The sequence below is a fragment of the Acipenser ruthenus genome, chromosome 1 (genome assembly GCF_902713425.1).
Source record: "Acipenser ruthenus chromosome 1, fAciRut3.2 maternal haplotype, whole genome shotgun sequence".
In the NCBI taxonomy this organism is placed as follows: Eukaryota; Metazoa; Chordata; class Actinopteri; order Acipenseriformes; family Acipenseridae; genus Acipenser; species Acipenser ruthenus.
The window spans coordinates 26,452,227-26,479,669 of NC_081189.1; the positions used below are offsets into that span (position 1 = coordinate 26,452,227).

At 36.1% G+C, this 27,443-nt stretch overlaps 1 protein-coding gene across 2 annotated transcripts; it reads right to left on the reverse strand.

Moving 5' to 3' along the window:
• Positions 1 to 201: 201 nt before the first annotated feature.
• LOC117973225 (3'-5' RNA helicase YTHDC2-like) lies at positions 202 to 27,443 on the reverse strand. Of its 2 annotated transcripts, none has more exons than XM_059022725.1 (31): positions 27,293 to 27,443; positions 25,872 to 26,034; positions 25,516 to 25,606; positions 25,188 to 25,384; positions 24,534 to 24,736; positions 24,125 to 24,291; positions 23,430 to 23,532; positions 22,872 to 23,028; positions 22,506 to 22,613; positions 21,653 to 21,801; positions 21,170 to 21,305; positions 19,707 to 19,833; positions 19,011 to 19,076; positions 18,425 to 18,603; positions 17,639 to 17,735; positions 16,790 to 16,877; positions 16,630 to 16,710; positions 16,453 to 16,535; positions 16,007 to 16,112; positions 15,292 to 15,411; positions 14,922 to 15,194; positions 14,596 to 14,722; positions 13,147 to 13,352; positions 12,552 to 12,747; positions 10,101 to 10,207; positions 9,436 to 9,728; positions 6,453 to 6,630; positions 3,805 to 4,008; positions 3,448 to 3,630; positions 1,963 to 2,067; positions 202 to 1,579 (listed from the first exon to the last, which is right to left on the reverse strand). In XM_059022725.1, exons 2-31 carry the CDS (start codon positions 26,029 to 26,031, stop codon positions 1,571 to 1,573), a joined length of 4,299 nt encoding a protein of 1,432 aa, XP_058878708.1. In that variant the 5' UTR covers positions 26,032 to 26,034; positions 27,293 to 27,443; the 3' UTR covers positions 202 to 1,570. The 2 variants fall into 2 exon arrangements, with proteins under 2 accessions (XP_058878708.1, XP_058878716.1); XM_059022733.1 differs by having other exon boundaries at positions 27,267 to 27,443.

Consider the following 27,443-nt stretch of genomic DNA (forward strand, 5'->3'; position numbering starts at 1 on the left):
CAAAAGAAAAGTTAGTGACAAAGATGCTTGAAAAGGGTCAGTACCCTTATCTGTACAACAATTCTGCTATTCTGTTTATCCAGTGTGTTCCTTAAATAACAAGACACCGAGCACTGGCACAGCTTCAAAATCATATCACTATAAAGTTGTTAGCCAAATTCACATTGCAGTAGATAAATGTGACAAAAACATAACAATATGTGACTATTTAATTTCTAAATATTTATTTTGTTTTTACAACTCTTAAATCTTAGTAAAAGAAAAACTGAATGCGAATCTACAAATCAGTGCAGAATTACAATGAACAGATCAAATATGAACAAAAATATGTAACACATTACATTATAGAAGATCTTTATGGTCCAGTATTGTGAAATAGCATGTAAGGTTTGCTGTGGTATATCTCAATAAAATTTACATTAAGGATGCTTTACTATGAGAGAAAAAAAAGTGATGAGCAGATTTGCTTTTTACAAATTACCTCAAATGTGCCAGTGTTAGTCAGCACATACAGTAGTGTTCAAAAGCTTGGAAACAAACAATTTACAGCAAGACTAGGGGTGGGGATTGTACTGCCAATTTTTCCTCACACAGACCCCTTACTTACTAAATAACCTGGTATCTCTGAATAGATAAATCACCTTCTCTTTAAAAATATGCTAAATATTTTAAATGAGCAACACATCTCACAAGTAGAATGGTACCCTGGAATGTTCTCCTTTTCCTAGGAAAGCAGCACAGCTGGGGATGCCAGATAACTTCTCAGACAATTATCTTTTCAGGGACACCAAGATATTTAGTAAGTAAAGGGTCCGAGTGAGGAAAAATGAGCAATACGATCCCCACCCTTAGTCTTGCTGTAAATAATTTGTTGTTTCCAAATTTTGAACACTACTGTTTGTATACAGAAAAAGAAATGGGGTTGCCTGCTGAAATCCTCAAACACATACAAAGAAATCATTCTTTAAACATGGTACTTTTTTACTACACACATGCAGTATATACAACAGGTCCAGATTGTGAAGCAAGTGCAAAATGTGTTTCCTTTTTTATGAAAATCATTAATAATAATAATAATAATAATAATAATAATAATAATAATAATAATAATAATAATAATAATAATAATAATAATATCTATTCCTTTCAGAAAAAAAAAAAAAAAAAAACTTTGTACATAATTAGATATATGGTATAAAACCATAGAAACTGGTAGATTATTAAATTAAATAAAACATAGAATACCTACTATAACTTGACCAAAACAAATTTGTGTAAGTGGTCGAAAAACTGCTGGTTGTGTCAGCCTATACTCTTTGATTCAATATTACATATGGGTTGAGAGTGGTTTAATTAGGAGGACTGAGATGCATATTCAATTACGAACTTAGTAATAACAATGTTCATTAACATCATCTGAACAACCTTAAAAAAAAAGGTCAACAAAAAATCTACCTATTTAAAAATAACTTTTTTTTTTTTGTCATTAGCATCTGATGCTACCTAATCCATCTTTAAGAGACTGAAATCCTCATGGTCTTGGTTCAGCAAAAGGATCAGCCTACAGAGGCTACAGAGGCTGCAGAGGAAAAAATAAACAGCAATTAGTTAGTTGATGAAACATCTCAAGTTGTATAAATGTAAAAAAAACAACTGGCCTCATTCCACTGTTCCAAGGAAATGCAAGTAACTTTCTTTGAATTCTTTAGTTAGGTCAGGACTGCTCTAAAGATTACTCTTAATTCATTTAAAAAGATGCAATCTTTTAACATGATTTCATGATGCAGAAATTCAAGCTCACCTAAAAAGACCTCAGGAATGAGATGGCGATATTGCCTTATGAGATGTCTTTACATACACAGTTTAAAGTTTTTTGTTTTTAACGATCTGAACAGCTGTATTTTGTGGGAAAACACAAGTGAGACTGAACACTCCTTTTACAATGATTAAACAAATCCCTACCTCTCCCAGTACGCCAAGCCGGGTGTCTATTTGTAGTGGTTTTCCTATCAAAGAAGTCCGTTCCCAAAGCTGTAGCAACTGCCCACCAACCTGAGGCTCCAGCTCCTGCACAGAGAAAATGGTAGTGTGAATGAAAGATTTCTATAAATGGGCACACCCAAAGAGCCATACCGCATGTTCTCAGACAGCAATATAAGTTGTAACTGAAAATGAAAATATACTTTGTCTAATGTCTGAGGACAAATTCAGCTAACTGGCATCACTGGTACTTCTATTTATCTGGACTTGTATCAATCCAAATGAAAAAAATAACATTACTACGGAACTTTGAAGTGAGCGGTGGCATTGGTCTGGAAGCGCTGCAGTTACATGGGGTGCTGGCATGTGACTATGTGGCTTTGGTCTATCTGGATAATTTCCATGCAAGGCCTCTGCCCATAACTCTAACTTAGCTAAAGAATTAGCTAAAATGTATACATTTCAGGAGAAAACAATTCTAATTCATTTAAAATTGTAATATTAGAAACACACATGTTCTTATTAGGGATTTACAATGCCACTAAGTAATATTCATTTTGTAACATTACAATCTCATCTTCATCTGTTTGGCTCAAAAATAAACAGATGTCTAGACTAAGCTCTTTGACGTATGCAAAAGAGAATTAAATTCCATCAATTTAATAGTTTCTAACATGACAAAGAATGAAATAGATGGATAAGATGATAAAAGGAGGCAGGAAACAAATGTTAAAATGTTTGGGGCCTGCTGCACACATCTCCATTTTGTGTTTTAGGCTTTGCAAGGATAAAAATAAGACTACGACTGCATAGCAGTTTGATCCATTCCTGGTTTTACTGACTTTACTAAGACGCACGTAAGCTTGTTACCTATACTGTGGCTAATCAAGCTTGTAGTTAAACCTGGAATAGGTGAAACTGCTGTGCAATAGGAGTCTAATTTCCAGTTTTTACAATTTTATTTGGACTACCTATTCTTATTAATTGAAACCATTTTTTTATACTGTGTGTTAATGTTGTATGAGGTACATTAATCTCCATTTTCCATCCGAGTACTGACCAAAAGAATAAGTAGCTACAAAGCAATTTATTAGATAAATTGAGCAAAGCAGAAATCCCCTTCCACAAACGGTACAAAGCGCTTCCAAAAAAATTATAGGGTAACATCTGTAAAATTATCCACCATTTCAAAAGCTGTTAGACACTAGAAATGTAAACTTTTCAGAACAGATTCAACACCAAGCTGTTTATGGCCCTTATAATTTCCCCCTACTGAAGCTCTGTAAAAGTGGATGCTTACTTATCAAATGCATTACAACTCTGTAATTTACTGACTTACAATTTGATAAAGATTTAACGAAGAAATACTTCTAACAGCAATGCTACCTCTAACCAAAAGTTTGCCTTGCATTAAAATATATTTTGAAATCAGTACTGTATATATCAATTAAAAAAAACAACAGTTACCTGTCCATCTCTGCTGATCTGCACTTTCTTATTGTCATTCCAGGGGTTAAGTAGCTGGTGTGCATGCTGAAAAGGGAGGCTCTCCTTCTTGATCCATTCCACCTTGAAAACTCCCCCAAGACCTGTAGAGCCCCACTCCAGGCTCCTCTCATGTCCTATTTCTGAGGACATACTTGCATAACCCTGAAATGTTTTTTTAGGTGTTATAATGTCAGAGTAAACCAATAACAATGGGTTTGGTTTAATTCATCATATCAGTTTCTCTTTTAAAAGCCCACAAATGTAGGAAAACAAAGCAAAAGTTCATGAAAATAGATACAGGTACATAGGATGAGTATGTTGTTTACAAAAACCCACCTGAAAGTGTCCAGATCCTTGCACAGAAAACACCAGAAAGACGATGCTGCTCTCCAAGAAGGATCGGTTCAGCTTGAGCTCGTTACTAGGAGTTGTGGACCAGATTCCCTTTTGCTGGGAGATCTCAATGTTACGTAGGTTGCTGCTCTTCATAATAAAGTAACGGACTGGCGTATTTGGTCTGGGAGAGGAAGATTTAGAACACTGAGGAACAAAAAAAAATATATATATTTTTATTGATACAGCAAAGCAGCCATTACAACATTTATCTTCCACGCTAATAAAGCAAAACTACAGTTGATCTAGAATGATATAGTACGAGAGCACAATGAATTACAGGAAGCAGAATAGAGGGGTCTTAAACTTTATAGGTCACTGTTTATAGACACTTTTTTAATGACATTGGCAATAATTCTGAGTGCTTCTTCATCTTGTTACTCGGATATCGAGTTGTATTGACTGTTTTAATAAAGCTTGTGTTACGTGCTTGGAGCTGACTGAAACTGAACTATTGTGACCTACATTTACAGTACAGCTTATTATTTAACACTCCCCATGCAAAGTTTAATCAAATTAAGTGTCCACTGGCCTGTACACACTTGTATGTAAAGTTTCCAGGATATAACTAAAAATAGACAGACGCCTCCATATCTTTTTCACCAGGGATATGCATCCCCACAGGTATTTCTATCTGAATAAGCTCATGGAAAAATACTTTGTTCAGCATTCACACCACATAATCATGCTTTTCACTTTGAATCCTCTTCTACTAAGCCCCTGTCTTTGACACTTAATTAAGGTCAGGAGATGTAGAAACAAATCCTGTGGCTTAACACTTCATTAACATGTTTTTGATTCTGACATTGAAGTCTTTTAAAAAAATAAATCATATATTGCATTGTGACAGAGACAGAATGATTAAAGACAGAGTGATAAATCTCCCTCCCGACCTGTGAGGGCGCTGTGTAAAGGGAACAGAGTGCCCTGGACTGGATGGCCAGACCATTCATTCCCAGGGTTATATGGAAGTCGGTTATCTAGAAAGGGGGTGGAGCTACGATACACTAAATCATCGACCCGGAAGGGAAACGACATGGCAGCCACAGATTGGAGGAGCATTTGCACTAGTTAACGAAAGGGTCATGATTGACAGTACACTGTTAACCACTTTGCCACATGCACATATCAATAGTGAAGACAATTCAAAGCCTTACTGTGTTGTGTTATGTAGATTACTTCAAAATCAGAAGAATAAGGTAATTGGAGCACAAATCGTCACTCTGTTTATATAGACAACATTACAGAACTTTGAAAATCTTTACCAGTAGTATAGTACTTGAGATTTTGTTTTAAGAGGAAGTCGGAAACCAATGTTTGCTGCATATAGCTGTAAGTAAATTTTAAGTTTCGATTTCTTCATAAAAACTAGTAAGCCAGTAGTCTCTTCATGTGGTTTCAATAAAAAAAAAATACTTCAGGAACAAAGCAAATCAAATGTGATACATCTGTGATCTTTCTTCTTCACTTCACCAAGGTCAGCAGAAACCCAGATAACAAAAAGTTACATTTAAGAACAATGCATAACAAGGTCGAACGACAAGACTTGTCATTGAAAACTGCTGATGTACACTAGCTATGTACAGCTTGATTTTAAGAGTTCATTAACCCTGCATTGATTCCGTGTTTACATTAAAAACACAGGAAAATCACACGTTTATAGACGGTTTCAATGATTTCTCACTTCTCCATTTAAAGGGGCAACATAAGCAACAGGTTGCATAATGGAAAGGTTCAAATGGCTTATGCTTGTGCCATTTAACTGGAACAGAACAATGTGTACACCACCCCACACAGGGTGCGTGTTTATCAGAAAAAGCCTATGTGACCCATTTGTATAGTGTGTTATTAGGCGTTCTGTGACACTTACCTAAAGTTATAGCGTGTCACTTTTAGCAAAAGTAAGTGCTTTCAGGACCAGTTTTAATTGGTTTGGTTATGGTTTGTACATAAGCTCAAAACAGTTTATTAAGCAGAAACGACGTAAACAAAGGTTTTATCATCTGTCCGAGGTTACAACCGAGTTGTGAAAAGCCATTTACTCCCTACAAGGCCAGGGCAATAGATAGGCAAGAGTTTCAAAAGCCTTACAAAATAAATGTAAAATTGGGGTGCAGCCTGAAAACAACACTTGTCAATATAAGCTTAATATTGCAGGAGCCAGTTTCTGTATAAAAGCTTTCAAAACCTTCTGATCAATGTTCTCGAATTTGTTATACAGCAGTACATTTGCCTTATTTGGTATGTCTGTCCGTAATTTCTGCCAGAGCTTTTTGCACAGGTTATAGAAGAAAGAAAAATCTTAAAACACAGACAGTAACCTCAAACTTTGAATGAAGTCCCCCAAATGTTTGAAAGAGAACACCTCCTTAAGGGAACATCTAAAAGGAACAAGATTGGTGCTGTGAAATGAACACAGTTTAATGTCACAAGTTCTGCAGCTTCACAGAAATCTAAACAAGTGTTTGTATTTATAGATGTTCTGACCTGTCAAAAACTCACTCAGACATCTGTTTCAAGAACACTGGTACAACCCTTGGCTAAGAAGGCAGACATAAATTAAATGTAAATATTGTTGAAGGGACCCTTACCTTCCCTGAGGATGGGGGTGAAGGACTGGCACAGGGACTGGGGTAACTGTTGCTGTCTGTAGTTTTCACAGAGGACTGATTTGACCTGTCACCAGAGCATTTTTTAGGATGCAGAATCCCCCTGTCTTTGTACCCCTTGGGTTGGGAAAATGCTGGAGATGGAGACATCACTTGAGCCCTATAATAATACACAAATAAAAAGTCTAAGATTCTGGGAAACTGCTAATGTTATGCAAGAGAGACGCCGGGCATAAAAAACAACAAGTTCTGTTACTTAGAATGTTTAATGTGGTAAAGAAGTACTGAAAGTGGCTGTTATCAAACAAACATAATGAACACGATTGCACAATCTAAAATTAGCACAAAAGGTAATACTGGTATGCAAATTGAATGCATTAGACTACAGGATGTAATGTAAGTTTTGATTAAACAATTATACACGGTCACAATAATCTGATGAAAAACGCTGTTTGCCATAAACTGTGTGATGTGAATTAAGCTCACAAAAACATGCTTACAAATATGATCATTAAAATAGCTCTGTTGAAAGTACAGCAGAAAAGTATGTTTTATTTATTTGTAACAAGAATCTTTCAAAGCATCTTGTTTTATTTGCAAAAACTGAGAAATATATTTTGTTTGGATAGCAATCCAGTAGTAGTAAATTGTAAGCAGGAGGTTTGTTTCCCTTTTATGAATGAAATATCTTTCATTAACAATGTTGTTCCCACACAGTGTATGTGTGTATATATATATATATATATATATATATATATATATATATATATATATATATATATATATATATATATATATATATATATACACACACATATACATATATATATATATATATATAAATAAAAAAAAGGAAGATTTATAAATGTGGCGATTCTTCAGCTTTGATCTACGTGTAATATATCCAACAAGCAGCTTTTGCTTCTAAAAAGCTTGGTGGAAATACATCAAACAACTTCAAAGCAATTGCTTCCAGTAAATTGGACATTTCTAAACCTGAACTAGATTCCACTGTCCTTGACCTATGTAATAGCATGACATTATTCAGCATCAACTCATACAGCAAGAAGCTCTATTTTCATTATCTTATTTATACTACTAACCACACAGCGTCACTCTGACTTGTGTAATCTTGAAAAATCAATATAGTAATTATTTCTCTCTTCTTGATGTATAATAAATTATTTGGAGAGACCTGGCATAGTAAATTACACATTAACAGCTAACCATCAACTTTGATACTCTTTCATGTCAACCAAAACAAACATTTTCCTAGGTTTTTTCCTGCAGTTCTTTGCAAGTTTATTTGGATATTTGTTTATTTAGCAGATGCCTTTATCCAAGGCGACTTACAGAGACTAGGGTGTGTGAACTATGCATCAGCTGCAGAGTCACTTACAATTACATCTCACCCGAAAGACGGAGCACAAGGAGGTTAAGTGACTTGCTCAGGGTCACACAATGAGTGAGTCAGTGGTTGAGGTGGGATTTGAACCGGGGACCTCCTGGTTACAAGCCCTTTTCTTTAACCACTGGACCACACAGCCTCCTTAATTAAAACATACACCACAAAAATTGAAGCTATCAGTAGGAGAACATTTTGTGGTAACATTCTACTTGTGAGATGTCTTGCTCATTAAGATATATTGCAAGTCTTGAAAGGGGTATCTTGGTCCAAGTTATTTATATAAATGAGGAACAATAAGGGTCCAAGTACAGTCCCCTGTGGTACTCCACAAAGCACACCTCCCCAATCCAACTTTACTCTCTGCTTTTTAACCAGTTATGTATATAATTACATATCCTCCCTTGTCCTCTATAATATTGTCTTCAAGCTTACCTCTTAATATTGCTTGCACCATGTTGCATGTTACAGAACTTAAATTAATAGGGCCATAATTACCTGGGTCTATCTTATCGTGAATTCAGCTGCCACTGCATCAGTGATGCCTGCCCCACTTTTAAATCAAACAAGGGGTCCAAGTCTAATTCCTTGAGATTCTTTAAACAGCTGATGTGTGTCATTCTTTACCCAGAAGACGGATTACATTCTACTGATCAGATAAGTCAAATGCATTTTCTAGGGAGATATTTCAATCTCTATAGGGAACATAATTATATTTCAAGTCATAAGGATGGACAGGTCCAGGAATAATTTAGGGAGACTGATCATATGTCAACTGGAAAGATAGCTCAGTTTTTTTTTTTATTTTATTAGGAAGGCAGTGGTAGCCTGTGCATCCTAAATAAAAATACATTGGTAAGTAACATTTTTACAGTCCAAAAAGTAAAAAATCTTTTAAGTACACTGTGCCAGATATGAATGGCCTTCCTTCAGTACACTATGAAAGAAGCTATATAAAAATACAGATTATACACACACACACTGCACAGGTATAGAGCAGCGTTAACATTTCATCACAGTTCTGTCATTACGAGACAACCAACCATAAAATAATTTGACAGGCTACAAATATACCCGCAACTACCATTTCTAATGGCTTTAAAACAGCAGGCAGCACTGAGCACATTTAGAGTGACCAATTATTATTTTTATTTATTTTCCCCCAACTTGGAATGTCCAATTGTGTTTTTTTCTCCTCAGCGCAGCGAGTCCCCACACAGCACAGATGTTCTGAGGGTGTGCGAGCGTCCTCAGATCTCACAAGCCTAAATCCAGAGTCGCTTTTACGCAGAGCAATCCAGAGCAGAGGTGGACGGGCTACCAATCCCAGAGAACAGAGATCAGCCCTGCTTTTTATCCACTCTGAATGTGCTAGGTGTCTGACCAGTAGGGTTTCGCTGTTGCGCGATGAGGAGAAGCAATACCTGCTGGTTTCCCATCCCCCACCCTGGACGCAAACTGCCGCAGCAGTGCTTTAACAGGATGAGCCACTTGGGGACCCCCTGCATTTTTTGTTTTAAATATCAATGACTACAGTGTGGTGTTTAAGTAATCACTCACCTTTCTACATTTGACGTCTCATTTGAAAACTCAGTATCCGCAGAGCTCTCCCTGCTGTTGGTGGCCCTCCACGATGATAACTGGGGGGGTTCTTCGGAGGACATGGGACGGGGTCGCTGTCCAATCCCAGTAGGCTGCTGGAGGCCAGCTACATGCTCTTCAGTGATCAGGACAGACACAAGCGCCCTCATAGTTGCTTCATCCACCTGAGACCAGGGCTTTGAAGGCGCCCGTATTCGACGCAGGAACAAACTGTGCCATTTCTGTCTCAGGTGGAAAACTAGATTGGCAGTCTGCAGAATGACAGAGAGGGAGCACAGGCCTGATTATATCAGTACCAAATTCAAGAGAGGAAGCTCTGTTTTCAATATTATTCTCTGTTATTTAACCATGCAACCAACTTTTCAAGTTTAAAGCCCACCTGCTCCAATGTTATGAATAGAATAAAAAATAAATGCTATTGGAGATGTAAAAACTGTACGGTAACTTACTGTTGTCTGGCTGTTTTGGCAGCTAATAAAAGGAGCTCTGTTTGCCTTTTCTTAACAAGATATTAATCCGTTCAGGAGGTGCGAGTTAGGTTTAGTGCCGAGGTTCTGTGAGTAAACCACAGCTCCTCTGCCTATAATTACTTTGTGCTGAGGTTATGAAATCTGTATGATTACCTCTCGCTCCAATTTGAAATTCAGCCATTCGTCTATCTTTAGAGTGGCCATGTTAGCAGTGGATCGGTCTTCCATCTCACTGTCACTGCTGTCATTCACACCATCAACTGTAGGACAGTTATGAAAAATTTAAATTTGGCCTTGTATTATTCATGCTAAATAATTCAAAAGAACACTTGTGTGGCTGAGTCCAGGTACTTAAAGTTCGGAACTACACAGTCATTTTTATAATACCAGTGAATGCAGACTTCTATTTTTGGCTATTTTAAATCAAACAATTTTGTCTTAAGAACTGTCAATGCAATTTCAGAAAAGTAAAGAATACATTCTCTGTCACTGTTTATTGGCTAGGGAGTTTAAACGATTTGGGTATGGGTCTGTCAAATACAGTCAGCATTTTTGCCATAAGACATGCACGGATATTTTCATCAGGATCTTCATTCATCATAAAAATGTATTATGCATTTTAGTAATGAGCAATTTTTTTCCAGGTCAGGAACCATTTAAGAAAAAAAAACAAAAAAAAAAAACGTAAAATCGATAGTTCAATAGTTTTTAAGCCACATAGACACACAGTACTTGGGTTGGGCTACATTGTTTTTTCTTTTTTGTTTACATTTAAAAGTAGACACACTTTAGGTAAAAAGGTCTGAAATTCAATATTGCACCTTAAAATGCTATTTAGTGTTGACTTATCCAAGGTGCCGAGTTAACCACGGGTGCACATGAGCCATGGCATTAACATGCATACAAGTAAGAGAACTCACAAGATTACACTATTACAGTATTTACAAGTTCATTTTTAGTTAAATGTCCTTATGAAAACAGTTGAAAGAACTGCAGTGAATGAATCAATTACAGTATACAGTACTGTACAAACTTGGTACAACTCGATTTGATTGAAATAAGAATTAATAAAAGAACTACAGCGTTATTTTTACGAAAACAATACAACCACAAACTATTGACTATACTTTTAGTTATTGGCTTGTACTGTCTAATGACAGCTTAAAGGGCTAAACACACTACAGCGTTTATTGCTGCATTTTTTACGGCAGCCCATTCGCAGCGATTTTTGTATTCACACAATAGCGTTTTTCTCTTCTTCAAATGTCAATTGGAACGCCTGGTTCTAGCTGTGCATTGTTCTTTATAAGCAGCACAATACACATCTTGATATGCAATACAAACAGAAAATAAGGGAAAATATGTGAGGAAATCGAAATTACAGTTAACACTATTTTAATTCTAAAATAAATAAATTGCTTTACCTGTGAAAATGCGTTGTTTTATTAAATACAAACGGGTTAAAGAGGGGTGGTTTGCATAGTGGTAAAAACAAATAGCAGGTATGACATACCATCAATAAAAACACACACACACACATATATATATATATATATATATATATATATATATATATATATAAAGTTTTACTGTTGAAGCAAAACACCTACTTGTATATTGTGTTTTCTATCAGCAGAATTACCACCGATGTGTTGAATTGAAATAAATCCATCTGCTGTCAGTAAACACTGCAGCTCAGAAATGACAAACTGCAGCGTGAAGTATTGTGGTTTAATGAAATTAGATCAAATTGGCTACCTCTGCTTTAATTGTATTATTTTACATACCGGTATTTTTTACGCAGGTCAGTGGTATTTTATTATAGTGAACTCGCATTCATCCCCTTTTTCTCTCCTTCATCGGAACAACAATGCGGCAGCCTACACCCGAGTCTGTGGAAATCGCAGCGTTTCTCGTCCAGAAATCAAACCTGTTTAATTTTTTTTCGCAGCGGTTCTCGCAGCGATTACGCTCAAGTGTGAAAGGCAGTATTCAATTCCATAGATTTGATTTTTCCAAACGAAAAACGCTGCGAATAAACGCTGTAGCGTGACTAGCCCTTAAATAGCACGAGTTAACAAATGTACATTCATACAGAATTAACTTGTGAACAAAAACAATAATAAACAACTTATAGTTTCACACAGAAATCAAACATTGTCGATGCAAAAACACATGCTTTGAAAGATCTGCTGACAAACTTGTTATTCCGAATAACCTGAGCTTTAAAGCCAATTGAGCGTGAACTAATTTAACGGTTCTCACTCATTGTGAACTAATACTGTAACCAGCTGCACTTGGTAGTTGCGAATGAATGAATGATCCATTTCCAGTCAGAGGTCAGTCACGTGAAACGACTGTACCGCGTTATCCACTAGTTTTTAATAGTTTTTATCCCTTCGGTACTGGTAACATGTATCGAGTTACAAGTAAAACGTGGTGTCGAATTAAGAGGCAGGATGTATATATTTTATATGGAGAAAATCTGGGACCAAAACTGTCTGTCAAATTAAGCAAAGGTGTTGAGTTATCCACCAGTCGAGTTAACCAAGGTTGACTGTATATACCAATAGAATATTGTATTGCACTAGCAATCATAAATACCTCTTTGCATTGATGGCTCCTGTAAAGCAGTGCTTGGCAGCTTAGCTGACCCTCCGAAGATAGCCACTGTAAATGGAGTCACTACAGAACAGCATCTAATGCTAGCGATTCTGTGGGCTCTGGTCATTTCATCATAAATAAGCCAGTCTGTTGGCAGTGACTGGACAGCTGCAGCTTGTCCATTTGCTGGAGGAATCTGAAAGTTTGTAAAATACAATTAAATTAAAGGTGGAATTTTCTAATTACAATAGCTTGCATTTCAAATTGTATTCAGTATTTGGCAAATACATTATAAACTTATCTTTCCACAATTGAACTGTAATACAATAATGGATACTGACATTAAGTAACTGTTTAAATATATATATATATATATATATATATTTTTTTTTTTTATGGAACTGCATATATACAGATTTTAGGAATATGTACATATTGTTTTACCCCAATCTCTGTAGAATATGGGTTTAGATATACTGTATGTACATTTTCCCCATTAGAAATATACTGCGCTGCATATTTCATCTAAATAAATTGTAATAAAACAGCTCCACCTTGAGGAATAGAATAGAAACAGCTGAAAGATGTCACCAACCTTTTTATACAGGGGCTGGCTCAGAACAGAGTTAGGATGAAATCTGACTTTCTTCTCCTTTGATCCCATGAGCATGACATTTTCCCTGTCAACATGGATGAGGTTGGGATACATCCCAGCCACCAGGGCAGCTTTTACAACTGCCCAGTTCTCAGAGTTAAGGTTCACATCTCGGATGTCGCCTCCCCCTCTTGCCCGAACAAAACCTACAGACAATATACAACAAAAAATGTTGTTTATAAAAATCTAAATAAAAAAACAAAAACAAAAAAACAAATAGACTTCCTAAATTATAACAAATGACAATATATTTTATTAGATTTTCAATTATTGTTACACATCTTTCCAAACTACACTTGTACTGTGGACAAGCATGATTCTGGTCGAATGTGCTTTGCACAGTAAAGCTTGTATTAAAACATAATTAGGACAAGACTGCAACATTTTTATCTGTTCATTTCATTTTTCAAGAGGCAGTGGATTTATAAAAATGTATAAGCTTTTCTTACAGGGATGCTTAAATAAAGAACATTGCTTGCTGTGGCAGGGCTGAGATCCTGCACACAGGGAATAAGTGTGTTTTTGTATTTTTGTATTTTTTTCCTTTTGTTTCTTTTAAGTAACTAGTTAAATTTAAAAAGAAGCCAGAAGCTCTGTGGTGACTTGCTTGCTGGCTGTGTGAGTTTACAGAGAATGGCAGCCAGGGATTGGACAGCCTTGGTTCCTTGACCGGGTGGGGGCCGAGTCTCGGCGGTGTGTCTTGCAACAAAGGAACCACTAACACGCCTCCAGGCTGATTAGCGAGACCATGATGCTCTTGTTACGGAGACGGCTTTGTTTAAATCAACCGGGAGTCCTGGTACTACAAAAGAATTGGGTTGCTCTTTCAGGAAACAATAAGATTTAGTTTAGGGGATTTTAATCCTGCAAAGGCATACAGAGGGTATATAAAACCTCACTTTTAGTGGGAGCAGTGCTAAGCCGCTTATTGGCAAACTTCTATTTTGTAGCTGCATTTTGCTTGCTTACCCTGCACTAGGAATACCATTGCTGTGTTGGTCAACCACAACTGCAACCTAACTTGTGTAATCTGTAAATAAATCATGAGAGTGTGTGCTGCGTAACAACTGCAACCTCCTGTGTCTTCTGCTGTTAAGATCAATTTAATATGTCTGCAGATGACTTACAAATCCACTAAAGCAACTACAGACATATAAATGCAGTAAAAAGTATTGAAGTTTAATTTGTTTAACTAATATTTGTGCTTCCTCGCTATAAGTCAGCTCTTTAAACTACAATCAGTTAAAAGCTCTTACTTGTCTCATATTGGATTTCACTAGCAATAAACACTTCACAATAAACTATGGCTCCTCACTGTAATGTAATAAAGGGATTATCACTGTAGTCCAAAAACTTTACTTCAATACAGGAAGTACATGTTCTACTCACCTATCGCTCTGAGTTGTCCAAGAAGCTGTGTCCTCATCCCTATGATAATCTCCATGGTGGCTTGGGACAAAAAGTTCTTCTCACAGAATACTCTTTCCCAGCCATCACTGCGAGCTTTCTGCCATGCCTAACAATCAGAAAGAATTCAATGAATGCAATTAAAACATGTCAGGACTTAGGTTTCAGCTGAGGAACTAGCCAAACCAACATACCAAAAGTAAAATAATAAAACTATCAAGAAAAAACACAGAATACCTGTCCCCTAGAGTAGCTCATTATAACAAGACAATTCAGAGTCAGAGCTGTAATTAAAGGTCATACAGTACCTGAAAAGCTCGAAGGAGAGCCATATGGTCACTGAAGGTCCCTGCAGTGAAACGCTTCCTGCATAGCATTGCTGCCCTCTTCTGTGCAGCCTGTACCGGCAGAACAAAGGGATCTCTGTAGGCCAGCGTGCAGGCTATGGTGAGAATAGGATCAAGACACTTGAGGACCACAGCACACAGCACCATCTTTCCAAAGTGGGGTTCGACGGGGAGATCAGCTAGGTGGTATCCCAGTTCCGTCAAGTCTTCCCAGGGGTCCATGGCATCAATTGTCTAGATAGTGAGAACAGAATTTGAATGACACTTTTAAATAGTGAGATAGTAAAAGGAATCTGACTCGCCCTGTGCATTGTGAAAACCGTAAAGGTACCTTGAGCATCTGCACAGCGTTTCTGACAATCAAAGCCGGTGGTGGCTCAGGTGCTTTGGCAAGGAAGTCGGCTATTGGACAGGTGATGGGAGCCAGCAGTTTAGTGTGCAGACACAGTTCCTGTGAAAGTACAGTTAAAGGAAATATGCATCATGCAAAAGTAGTATTGGCAACAGTTCTCTTTTATGTGCTTTTTCACTTTTTATCAAAACGGTACATTTGTACCCTTTATTTGACCTATTTTCAATCCGATACTTGCAATACTCCCTTTAACAAACAAACTAAGTCCCTTTAATAATCAAACTGTAACAGATATACTACAGCAGATATGCCAACAAGAAAACTTCAACTATTTAGCCCTATCAAATAGCGTTTTTATGTAAGACTGACTAAAAGAGTAAGTGAGGAACCTACAAAATACTATTTTTATAAATATTTCCAGTGGCAAGATGAGGAAGTGAGAAATGAGAAGCAATTTCTCGTGTTTCTTTTTAAAATTATTCTTTTTTAGTACTCTTGAAATCAGAAACAAAATCTAATTTATTTTGTCATTTTGCTTGCAAGAGACCAGGAGGTACAGGAACCAAAATCCTAAATAAACCAGCTAAAGAATTTGAAAACAAGAGAATTCCAGATTCCTCTCTCTTACCATAAGACACACAATTGTATTATAAGGTATAAAAGGTAAAAAGTAAAGAAAGATAAGAACATCTACCTGAAGAGGCATCCGGAGAAGCTCTGGAATCTGGAACTCCAACATGTTTTTGAATCGTAATCTGCTGAACAGGTGGAAACATACACCTGGTCTACAGCGACCGGCTCTGGAAGAAACAAAGAAAACATGTAAAGTATACAGAGCAAACAACAAGAAAATTACTAAATGACTGCTTTTCTCATTCTCAAATGTGTGTATTACAGGAATTACAAACCTGATGAACCTTGCACCATTTTATATTAAATTACAAAGCTCTGCAGTGTACACAGAAACGTATAATATTTTTAAAGGAATTTCTCCTTAACTAGATAATAATATTTTTGTGAACGAAAACTGTTTATTTTCTTGTAGCATATTAGTGCATTAAACCACTGTGCCACTTACAAACTTTTTTTTTTAAATGCTGGCAACTTTATCTTGCCAGAAATATATTAAAAGCAGTTTACCTTCCTTTTCTCTGGATTGCACTTGCCTTTGAAATCCACACCATTTTTAACATTGTCACGTGGTTGAGAGCATCAAAGGACTTCTGCAACACAAATGATTTTAAGTAAAGATTAAATGAGATTTCACTGCCAGAGCACACACAAGAGAGACTTTTGATCGAAGCTGATGAAACATACCTCTTTAACTTTGCCAGCATTAATAACAAAGACAACATCATTGACAGTGATGCTGGTTTCTGCAATATTGGTTGAAAGAATCTGAAATAAGAAAAGAACAAATTAAGTGAGCCCTCCAGATGAGTAAGTGCTTTCTACTGTTCAATCACAATATACTTACTACTTTACGAATGCCAGCAGGTGAGGTTTTAAGCACTTTCTTTTGATCAGATGTCTGCATGTTCGAGTGGAGTGTAAAAACCTGATACCTGAAATAAAAAAGTGTTGTCAAAAGGGGTCAAGTATAAAAAAACAACCAATCTTAGAATAAAGGTAGGAGCAGATACAGAAAGAGCTATTCATTTCACATTCCAAGTCATTTATTTTAAGCTGTGTGACATCAACATTGTTCTTTTTACAAAAACACTCTCTCCAAGTGGAAGGATAACCTGAAGCCAAAACAAAGGAGTTAATTGCCAAATTTCATTAATGAATTGTAGTTAGAGGCAGAAATTAAGGTACCAGATCAGGATCCCCAGACATACAACCAACTTTTTCTAAGTCTACTATATTAAAATATTTGGACTGAAATGTCAGCTTTTAAAAAATTAATTAATTTCTCCCTTCTAGAACTAAAAAATAAATGTTTACATAAAATGTGACTGAAAATAAATAGGGCTTCTTTTTTTCAGTGTTTCTTCATTTTATTTTTCGGTGCTTATTTTGAGCTCTTTTCAAGTTACATGTAAATCGTTTTTTTTTCCGGGGCTTCTGCATTTTATATACTGTATGAAATTAGTGTTTTCCGTTACTTTCCAAAATGCTTGTGTGTTTTTTTTTCTGTCAAAATATATACCGATTTCATTTTTTTTTTGCATCGGGTGTGTTTTATTGGGTTTTACCGGTTAAAACTGAAAATCAGAAGCCCTAAAAATAACTTAAACCACCCTGGAATGTGGTTTAAATTACACCAAAAAACATATGTTTTATCCCATTTATCAATAATCTTACTATCGTTCCATGCCCTTACCTCTGTGTGTAATCTGAAAATCTTTTATCATCGTATAGGATACGATCTCGAAGTGTTACTATTTCATCATATCCAGGCAAGAAAATTAAAACTGCACCTAAATCAATGTATAAACAAGAAGACATGAAAACAGTGTGTGTGCTGCACCCTGACTGTACACACAGCAAAATCATTGGGGTTCTCAAAGTTAATTCATGTTATTTCAGTTTAAAAAAATATATAGATCATCAGAATTATTTCTATTTCACATAAGCCATGAATACATTTTTTGCATTCCCAGTATTTCCTTTTAACATCACATTTTAATATCTTCAGTTGACCAGTTTTCAATGAAAAAAACAAAATGTGATATTCACTAGTGAATATTAATGTACCGAAATTAGTGATGTGCAATTCAACCATTCTTTAGTAAAGGAATGATACTATGAAATAGACATTTTCTGGGCAATAGTAGAGCTACCCTTCCTCTGTTATATGGTTCTCTAAAAAAACATTAGTAAAATGCAATGAATCGTCACGTAAAACTACTTAAAATGATGAGCAAGGAATTTACATGTTTATTTAAAAATCAGCAGGAATGGTACTGCCTATGAACGTCTATATTCAATATACAGTACGCACTGTGACACAGGAGATTCTGAAGGTCTTGAAACAAGAAGTGTCTAACTTCTAAGTTCATCTTAAGACATTAAACCTTAATTAAGTTAGATTGACCTCTAAAGGTTGTATTGATTAACTGACAACCTTGAACAAAACAAAAAGGAGCAGGGAATGTGGGTTGTTTACCATCATCAGAGCTCTGACATATGTTATAAAGGAGATGCATGATCAGGTCCAGATCCACTTTCTCATCGTCGAAGCTGTGATGGTAAGCCTTCAGGAGCTCTCTGTCCTCAGCACTCAGCTCTCCACTCTCACTCTGGACCAGGGAGCTTTCATCCAGATGCCCAGCCTCTAATGATGAGCTGCACAGTCACAAGATAAATATTTGTAATAACCCTGTACTGAACTGTATCGGACGATAGCCAAATGGCACCTTGACCGATGTAAATCGGTACATTTTACAGTGTCAATACTGACAACTCCAGTATGGTAGAAACTGTTCTTCTGATGCATCCTTATATTTAGCTCTCTACTACATAATTTACATTGATACTAGTAGCTCTACTGCATCACAGATCCCCTAAAATAAGTATACCGTTTTATAACACACTGACTGCAATCTATCACTTTATATATATCACATTTACACTTCTATTAAAAACACCCCATTAGCTTGCTCTCACTTTCCCTGGCTTCCCCTCCTTCTCATCAGATTATCATCTATCATCAGGGCATATCCAATAATACTGCAGCTGTTTTTTCTACTTACATGTATGATTCAAGCAGATCCACTACCTCGGCCTGGTTGAAGTGCTTAGCCCAGTCTAATGCTGTCCTATGGGATTATGAGAAAGTCAGTGAGAAAGGAAAGTAGTTATCTGAAATTCCTTGATGCAAAAATTACTGTGTGAATATTTTCAAAGTGTTTCCTCCAGTCTTTAATTAATTCCTATCTTTTTCTAAAGTAGAAAAGTCCATGTTTTGTGACAAAACAGAGAACCAAACAACTCAGAAGTGCTCAAGAATTATATTACTTACTTGGTTGGTTCTATCTCCTTTCCAAAAATAGGAGTTAATAAAAGACTAAGTAACGCTTCATTGTGTTCTATAGTGTAATAATTTAAGCAAACTCAATCTTAGTTTATTATCACTTAATTCCAACATATTTTAATAAACTCCCTAAAAGGTCTGGTAGCATGACATTTTTGTGGACCTTTATGAATTTAATACAGAGGAGCTGTATTCTGACTCACAATAGGATTTACAATATAGGCTTGCATGCACAAAAGTTTAACATTTACCACACTCAAATTGACTAGGACATAGAAACTGGTTTAAAACGACAAAACTAATGGTAACACCTATTTAAGAATTTGACATTGCATACTGTACATATTAAAATGTAACTTTCCAAATTCAATTTCTGATTGTAATATCAGCTTATGTAATGGAACACTATCCTTACCAGCTATTGGATGCTTTGAAATTCACATTGGCACCCATGCTGAGGAGCTGTTCCACTTGACTAAGGAATCCTCTGCCTGCCGCCACCATCAGTGGTGTTACACTGGTTTCCCTGTGTCTGTAATCAACTAGAATAAAGAAAAAAAAAATTGGAATGGGTACATGCCTTGTCATTGATGTCATTCTCTCTATGAAGTAGGGCTGCAATGAAGGGTACATTTTGATCTACGAAGGTTTGGAACACATTACCGAAGGAAGGTTCGAACCTTCGATGGTACTAATTTGCATAATTTACTGGTGACGTCACCATAGCTACTTGTTTATATTTGATTTTAAATTCTATTACTTTAATCCATATAAATGGAATACAACATTCAAATGCAGTTTAAAAAATGTTATATAGAACAGTAATCATGTTTTTATAATTTAAATAAAAATAAAAATACACATTGTTTATTTACACGTAGATGCTATAAGCTTGCATTGCAGCAGCACGAACTGCAGCGGACTTAGGCAAAGCAATGCTTTATTTAACAGTCACCGTTCCAAGCTGGTTATCAGTCACAGTCACATTTTACTACTATTAAAAATATTAATAACACTAATAATATGAACTTCCGCTTGTCAAGTGCCCCCGGAGATTGGTTGTGCCTCCATGATACATCAACAGTCGCTTGCACAGTTTGCATTCACTTTTTTTTTTTTGGTGGGCTGGGCATTTAACAAAAAAATCCCAAACAGCAGCGGGGTTTCAAGACATTTTTTTCAATACAGCTTACGCTATACAACGCTTTGCTGTCGAGATGGCAAATAAAAAAAACTAAAGGTTTGGGGGGGGGGGGGGGGGCGGATGGTGCTCAGTTTTCAAAATTAAAATTATAGTGTTAGTGTGAATTTTTGGCTTCTCTTATTGAAATTGTTAAGTCCATGCAGTCCATAATATTAAAAAAAAAAATCAGTATTTTAAATGCTAGAAGAGTAAGAAATATACTAGTTGTCAGATATCATTACAGAAACAAACTTGTTAAAACTTTTACACCTGCCCCTTTGTTAATATAAATGAAAAGGTACTGCTTTGGTAATTTCAATACATTTCTATTAAAATGTATAACACCAATATTAAGAAATGATGTTTCTACAATACCCTTTGAATTCTCTTTGAACAAACAGGGCATGTACACAAGATAATTCATAAGTGACATTTTTCAGTTATAGATTTTACTAATAAAGACAGAGTAGGCACTGCTTTAAAAAGTTTTGGAATACAGAGGCACATCTAACAGGTTTTATCACTTGTATTCAAACCAGGCATTTTAAAATGTAACAAGTTTGGTTTAAAGGTATAGTGCCCCATACGGTTAAAAAATATTTGTTACATGTGTAAGTAGTTGTTACCCTAAGAGCCCACTATGAAACCCTCTAAACTACTGCTGTTTCCAGTAAATAATTATGATGTTAACTTACCGCTGACATTTTCACTTAAAATGAGGTTAAACAGCTGGACAAAAGCATCAGCATCTTGATTGAGGAAGATGTCAGAGATGCAGGAATCCATTTCCTTTAGTAGCCAAGGCTCCAGGGAGTTCACATCTTTCTCACACTAATTAAATTAATAAAAAAAAAATAAGAGAGCTATAGTCAAATAAGACTTTTTTTTTTTTTTTTACTACAAAAAGTGGTATAAAATATTATATATATTATTTTTGAATCTATTCAGGAAATGAAAACAAGAGTAAGAAACATGAAACACTTATCAGAGCAAAACCTGGAAAGTGCAACCATACAAGTCTTATTAAGAAGCAGAGCACTGAGTTTTACGTGTCTAACCAGACATCACTGCACTGCACACCTTTTGGTATGGAAACACATCACCCAGGATCATGAAAGGTTTATCTTTTTTTTTTTCTTGTTTAAACTCCACTGGAGTTCAAAAGGAACTTGCTTTACCAGTTGACTAAAAACACTGTCTCCACCATCATCAAGCAGGTAATTCTCTTCTACTGGGCAGGAGGTGGTTCTTTCCCTCTGTTGCTCTGGCCTGGTGATGCTGTCCTTAACCTTGCACCACTCAGTAAGTGATGTCTGTTGTTTTTCCTCTGTAAAATGAAAACTTAAAATGAAATCTTACCCCCTGGTTGTGAAATCATGGTGATGGAAACATTACAAAATGAAATGAATGATATTTACTGCCTGTATTATTTTTGGTTGTTTGCTATACAAACACTAAAAAGACATGCATTAATTTGCCCCTCACTTTAACTGCAAATGAAGGAAATGGAGTATGAGATGTTTTATTTTACACCCTGGAATGCACATTCAACTAGAAATATGTGATTCTCTAGTGTATGTTCAGAAATGTATCCCTTGTTGCAATGGTGTTTTCCACTGTTACCAAAAAGCTTTCTCTATATGTCCAGCAATCAGAATTCCCTTTGGATTAAATTAGAATTTTGGCGCAGTTATCTTAATTGCAGCTTTTAAAAAGTGCCAAACTCCATACCAGACAACAACTGCGAAAAAAACAACTTGCGTTGTTTGGAATTTTATGCACATTAGCATTAAATAATTGCACACGGTTATGATCATTTTTGTTTTTTGGTACTTTATAAATGCTGTGTCACAATTAAAATGAAATCCCAGTGATAATCAGCTGTTTTATTGTATGCAAAGATCTTATTCAGGCAGAACTTTGCACTTCAGTTATTCATGGGATTGTGATGGTGCTCAGTCACAGTCTAGGAAACCTTTTTCAAAGCAAATGGTAAACTTCAACACTTTTTTAAAAAGTATTTTTTTTTACCTTTTTGCTTCTCCTTCTTGTATTTCATCATATCTTTGTTTGTGTAACCTGTTGTCCTTAAGATGTCTTCCAGAAATAGTTCCTTTACTTCAAATGGTCTCCCCGGGACTGAAATAATTAAATACGTGACAAACATAACAACGTAAAACATTTTTCAAAAGATTCAATTGGAATATACTTTTATTATATATTAAATATATAAGAAATATGTAGTTATACAAACTACAAAAGGGTGTACAGTTAGTTTGAGTCAGATTGAAGGCTCAATACACTTGTTTGTGTTTAACCCCATATTTAATTTACTGTATTTACAAATGGTGTATTTGGCACATAAGGCACTTTCATCTTGTTAATATGTTCACTTACTGTAAATAACTGGGCAGGAGCCAAAGTATCTTATAAACAGATTAACATCAAGAGCAGCACTCGAAAGAATGAGCTTCAAAGATGAGTGGTTCTGCAACATATCTCTTATTTTTATCAGCAGGAAATCACTTAGTCCATCTCTCTCATGCACTTCATCCTATCACAGAGAAGACAAAGGGAATGCATTACATCACTAGCATGCAGTAAGAAAAATGTTATCACATTATTAATGTACAAAGGCTTGGTTAATAGAATCATAGACTACAACTGTGTACCAAAAGTGAGACGACACTATCTTAAAGTGTGTGATCTATATCATTGATATAGCCATAAAATATACTTATAAAAGGAAACAACAATTCTTACTATGTATCTGATGGATTCAATTTCTCACATACTCCCTGACTGTGCTTGTCTTGCCTTGGGCTCACTCATCTAACAAAGCTACATTTTTGCCTTGCTGTAACCTCATATCAATTTAAAACAGTATTTAATTTAAACATTTAGTCATCAGTATTCCATGAAAATAATAGTATTACGCTTTATATTTTTTCTTACCACAATTACATGTGTAACAGTTGAAAGGGTGGCATCCCCTGCCATCAGAGTTCGCAGAAGTACTCCACAAGTGCAGAAGGTTAGCAGTGTCTTTGGAGAAACTCTGTAGTGAAATTATTTGCAAATGTCACACCGGGAAAAGTCAGCCAAGAACGTGTGTGAACTGTTAACTATGAAACTGGGTGTTTATTAGCAATTCAATTGCTCATGCTTGTTTGGTACAGTTGCGAAGCATGTCTTCCCCTAACGTGCCGTAAGCCACGGCAGCCCCAGCTGCCCAAAGTGATGACGATGCGTCTGTTTACCTTTTAAATTTGCTTTCCAGACTGTCCGACCTGGTAAATACTTGCCAATTTTAACAAACATTCTCTGCATTACTGACATGCCCTATTCAGGGTGGATTCAATCAACACAGGATATCTGAGCATGGAATTCAAGAGGTCTTCATGTGCGGTCATAAAAGCAGGGGTTGTGTGAAGTTGCAGAAGAGAAAGCGATGCCTTGTTTGTATTGAATTATATTTCTCAGCGGGCTGTCCGTTAGGCAGAGGAGGTTTTATGCAGTGAACTTTAGTCTGGTCTTGAATTGCTCTAAATACTATTTCCTATACTTTTTGGAGAGGAAATCTACACATTGGCACTGGGTACAACAACAATCAACAGAATTGAATTCCTAGAATTTCAAAATGCTCTCACCTGCTTTCCAGTCTTATCTGGTAGCCAATTGTCTGGCCAATCTTTTCCCCTCTCTCCGCAGCAACTCGTTCAGCCACAGCAATGGCTGCTAGCCTCCTTGGCTGAGTACAGAATATACGACATGGATTTCCATTCATGTAAGAATCATCAAGAAGAAACTGAGGTACCTGGAAGATAACAAACCAAAGAAATTACCCATCCACATACCCTGCAGATTTCAAAGGTCAAAGCCATTACAATTTTTATTTCACATTTCCTGGCATCTTGTTTTTTCATCTGAACAAATAGATAATTTAAAATGACTGTGAAGCATAGGTACAAAAGTTGGTGCTATGAGGATTTTGAGTATATTTATTCAGTTTATCAGAAGTCACCAAGTTTAACAACTGTATTCAGAGTATGAACACACCTGTGTAGTCTTTCCAGATCCAGTTTCGCCAACTACTAACACCACTCTGTTTTCTTTTATAATCTTTACAATTTCCTCTCGTCTTTCATAGACTGGCAGTGTGCGCCTGAAGGAATCCAAGTCCGACTCCCCTCTCCTCGGAGGAACCTGGGGGATCCCGTTGTTGAGGCGTCCACTTGTCCTGTTCTTATCTCTGACGCTTTCTAAACACATGACAAGAAGTTACTATTATGATGCAATTACATGATTAGCACTATATGGTCTCTTTAAATGGCTTTTGATTTTTTTTTTTTTATTACATATTTTTCAGTCTGAACTTCCAAGCTTTTCCTATAAACATAATTAACCACAACATATAGGGCCTATAATCACAGGGACATCTAATCAAGCTCCTAGTGAAATTTGGAACTGCTGTGGATTGGAAGCTTTATTTTCCTCCCTGAATAACATTAGCATCTTAAAACATGTTAAAAGCATATCCACCAGAAATGATATATTTTGTATAGGTTATAACTCTTAACAAAACAAATACAAATGAATATCTCCAAATTGAGTGTGTTTGATATCAGAGATAATCACAATGTAAGGTTATAAAACACTCCTTTATTATGTACAAGTACAGCCCACAATTAGAAAGAAAACAAACATGCTTACCAGCCTCAAGAGCCAGTGAACTCCCTCGTTCAGTTTTAGGCAGAAGTTCAGTCCGTTCTTTGTTAGTGACTGGAAATCTCTGAAGCAAACTTCGCACTACATGTTTAGTGTTGTGGGAAAGGTTGAAGTTCATTACAGACTGTGCTGCCTCAGATCCATCCTTCTTCTTTATTGTAAGAAACCTAGTTGTCCCTTTTCTAAAACAGCAACAAGAGTACTTATTTGTCAAAATATTATGACTGTTTTATGTAAGTATTATTATTTGTTTTAAACTAACAAGACATCTGCAATCTATATTTGATAAAATCATTACAAAAAAAAACCTCACCCTCTACTTTTGGAAATCAGCCCCAAAGACTGTGCAAGACGATGAATAAATGCTCTTTCAGTGCTGGTCAAGGAAGATGGGAATTCCATTTCTATAACACCAAAAAAATACAGTGAGGTGAGGAGTGACCACAATGAAGTGCAATGCATTACATCTTTAAATAAGCACTCCACAGCTGTTCATTTTGGGATAAAATGTATACACTAAAACAGTATAATCTAAGAAGGAATCATTCTTGGAAATAACTGAAATTCCTTCAAAAGCAAGTCACTTTAATTTTTTACTGTGTGCCAGACATATACAATCCAAGGCCTTCTGGTTCCATGTTCCAAAAACAGGCTACTCAAAGCCTTTACCTTTTTGATCACTGTATCGAAATCTGTCCAGCGCAATGTTCACAGCTATCTTAACTTCTTCATCGATCCGGATATCCTTCAGCCCTCGGGCTCTTGAAGAACCAGACTGGCTAGACTGGGACATGCCTGGCCTCGGAGACACGCTACTTGGCCGTGACATTTTCTGTTTAAAAGAGCAAAGTTTCTATAAAACACAAACTGTTGTGGTTCATGCATCTTATACAAAAATAGAGCTTTTTTAAGCCCCACCCCACATACCTTATGCAAAAGGCTGTGCCGACTGGTCCCTACACAGGCCTTCATTCTGATGTCTGAAATATGCCTTACAAGCATCGTTTTATGTTTTCTGTGCATTACGCCCCAGTTGTTCATATGATAATACCCATGTCCATATTACCTGGTCTTGGTTTGTCACCATTTTACAAATGTCAAAGAATGGATAACATTTACTTGGGGTAAACTGGCATTTGTGTTGTCAAAATGCATGCTTGGTGTTCTTTCACTTTCATGACCAAAAAAAAAAAAAATGAAATGTGACCAATGGATGTGTGGGTATTTTCAAAAGGATATTTAGGTGTTACTGCTTACAAGATGAACAACTTACATTTCAAGAAACGTTTCAAAGCTTAATTAAAAATCTTAACCATGATATGAAACGGGATGTAATTAGCTTCTCTCACAGTTCAGCTTTGACATGAAGCCTACCACTGAACCTAAGCTGCAGTAAAAGTGTAGCATTTTAAATGATCACAGCTAGTTCCCAGTGTGTCACACTGCTGTAAAACCAATTGACTTTTTTTTAACTGAAAGCAAAATAAATCATAAACAAGTCACTTGACAAAAAGAACAATCTCTGTAGTTCCACATTCCGAAGAAAGGTGAGCTATCACAGTACTAACTCTTCATAGGGTTCACATTATTTTTTTATGGAGACACCAGAAATCTGTATATTTTGTAAGGATAATAAAAGTATCCGTAATATCTGAACATGACGTGTCTAGGGTGTATTACCACTTTATGTCCTGCGATTTCTGTTTGGTGAAATTTCACTTGTCAACAATACTTTATGTTGACGTAATTCCAACACAATTAACTGAAAACGAATACTAAACGAATAGTAGAAATAAAAAAAAAATAAAAAAAAAAACACTGCACACTATAAACATTTTCGTGTAAAATATATTTACGTTAAATCCAAAGTTTATTGCTATAAAAAACAACAAATACTGAATCCTCACTCAACCGCTGTGTACTGCAGTGTACTATGAGTGACCAACACCAGAGAATCATGCAGGCCAAGCTTTCACGTCAGTGTTACGAAAAAGCCCATGACATTCTTGAAAATTGGATTTCGTGTTAATATAACCAATTACAAAAACATTTTCTAATACTGACTTTTATGTGAATAAGGTAGAATTAACCTTTCAGTTCCCCAATCAGCCGCTTCAGTATGTTGCCGGTCGTGTTTCTCTCCGGTTTCAAACGCAGGAAACTGTCTGTGACGTCACTAGCTCTACATCCCGCCTCCTCATTTCACAGCAACTACTGTATGTGAAGGTTGCATCTGAAGCA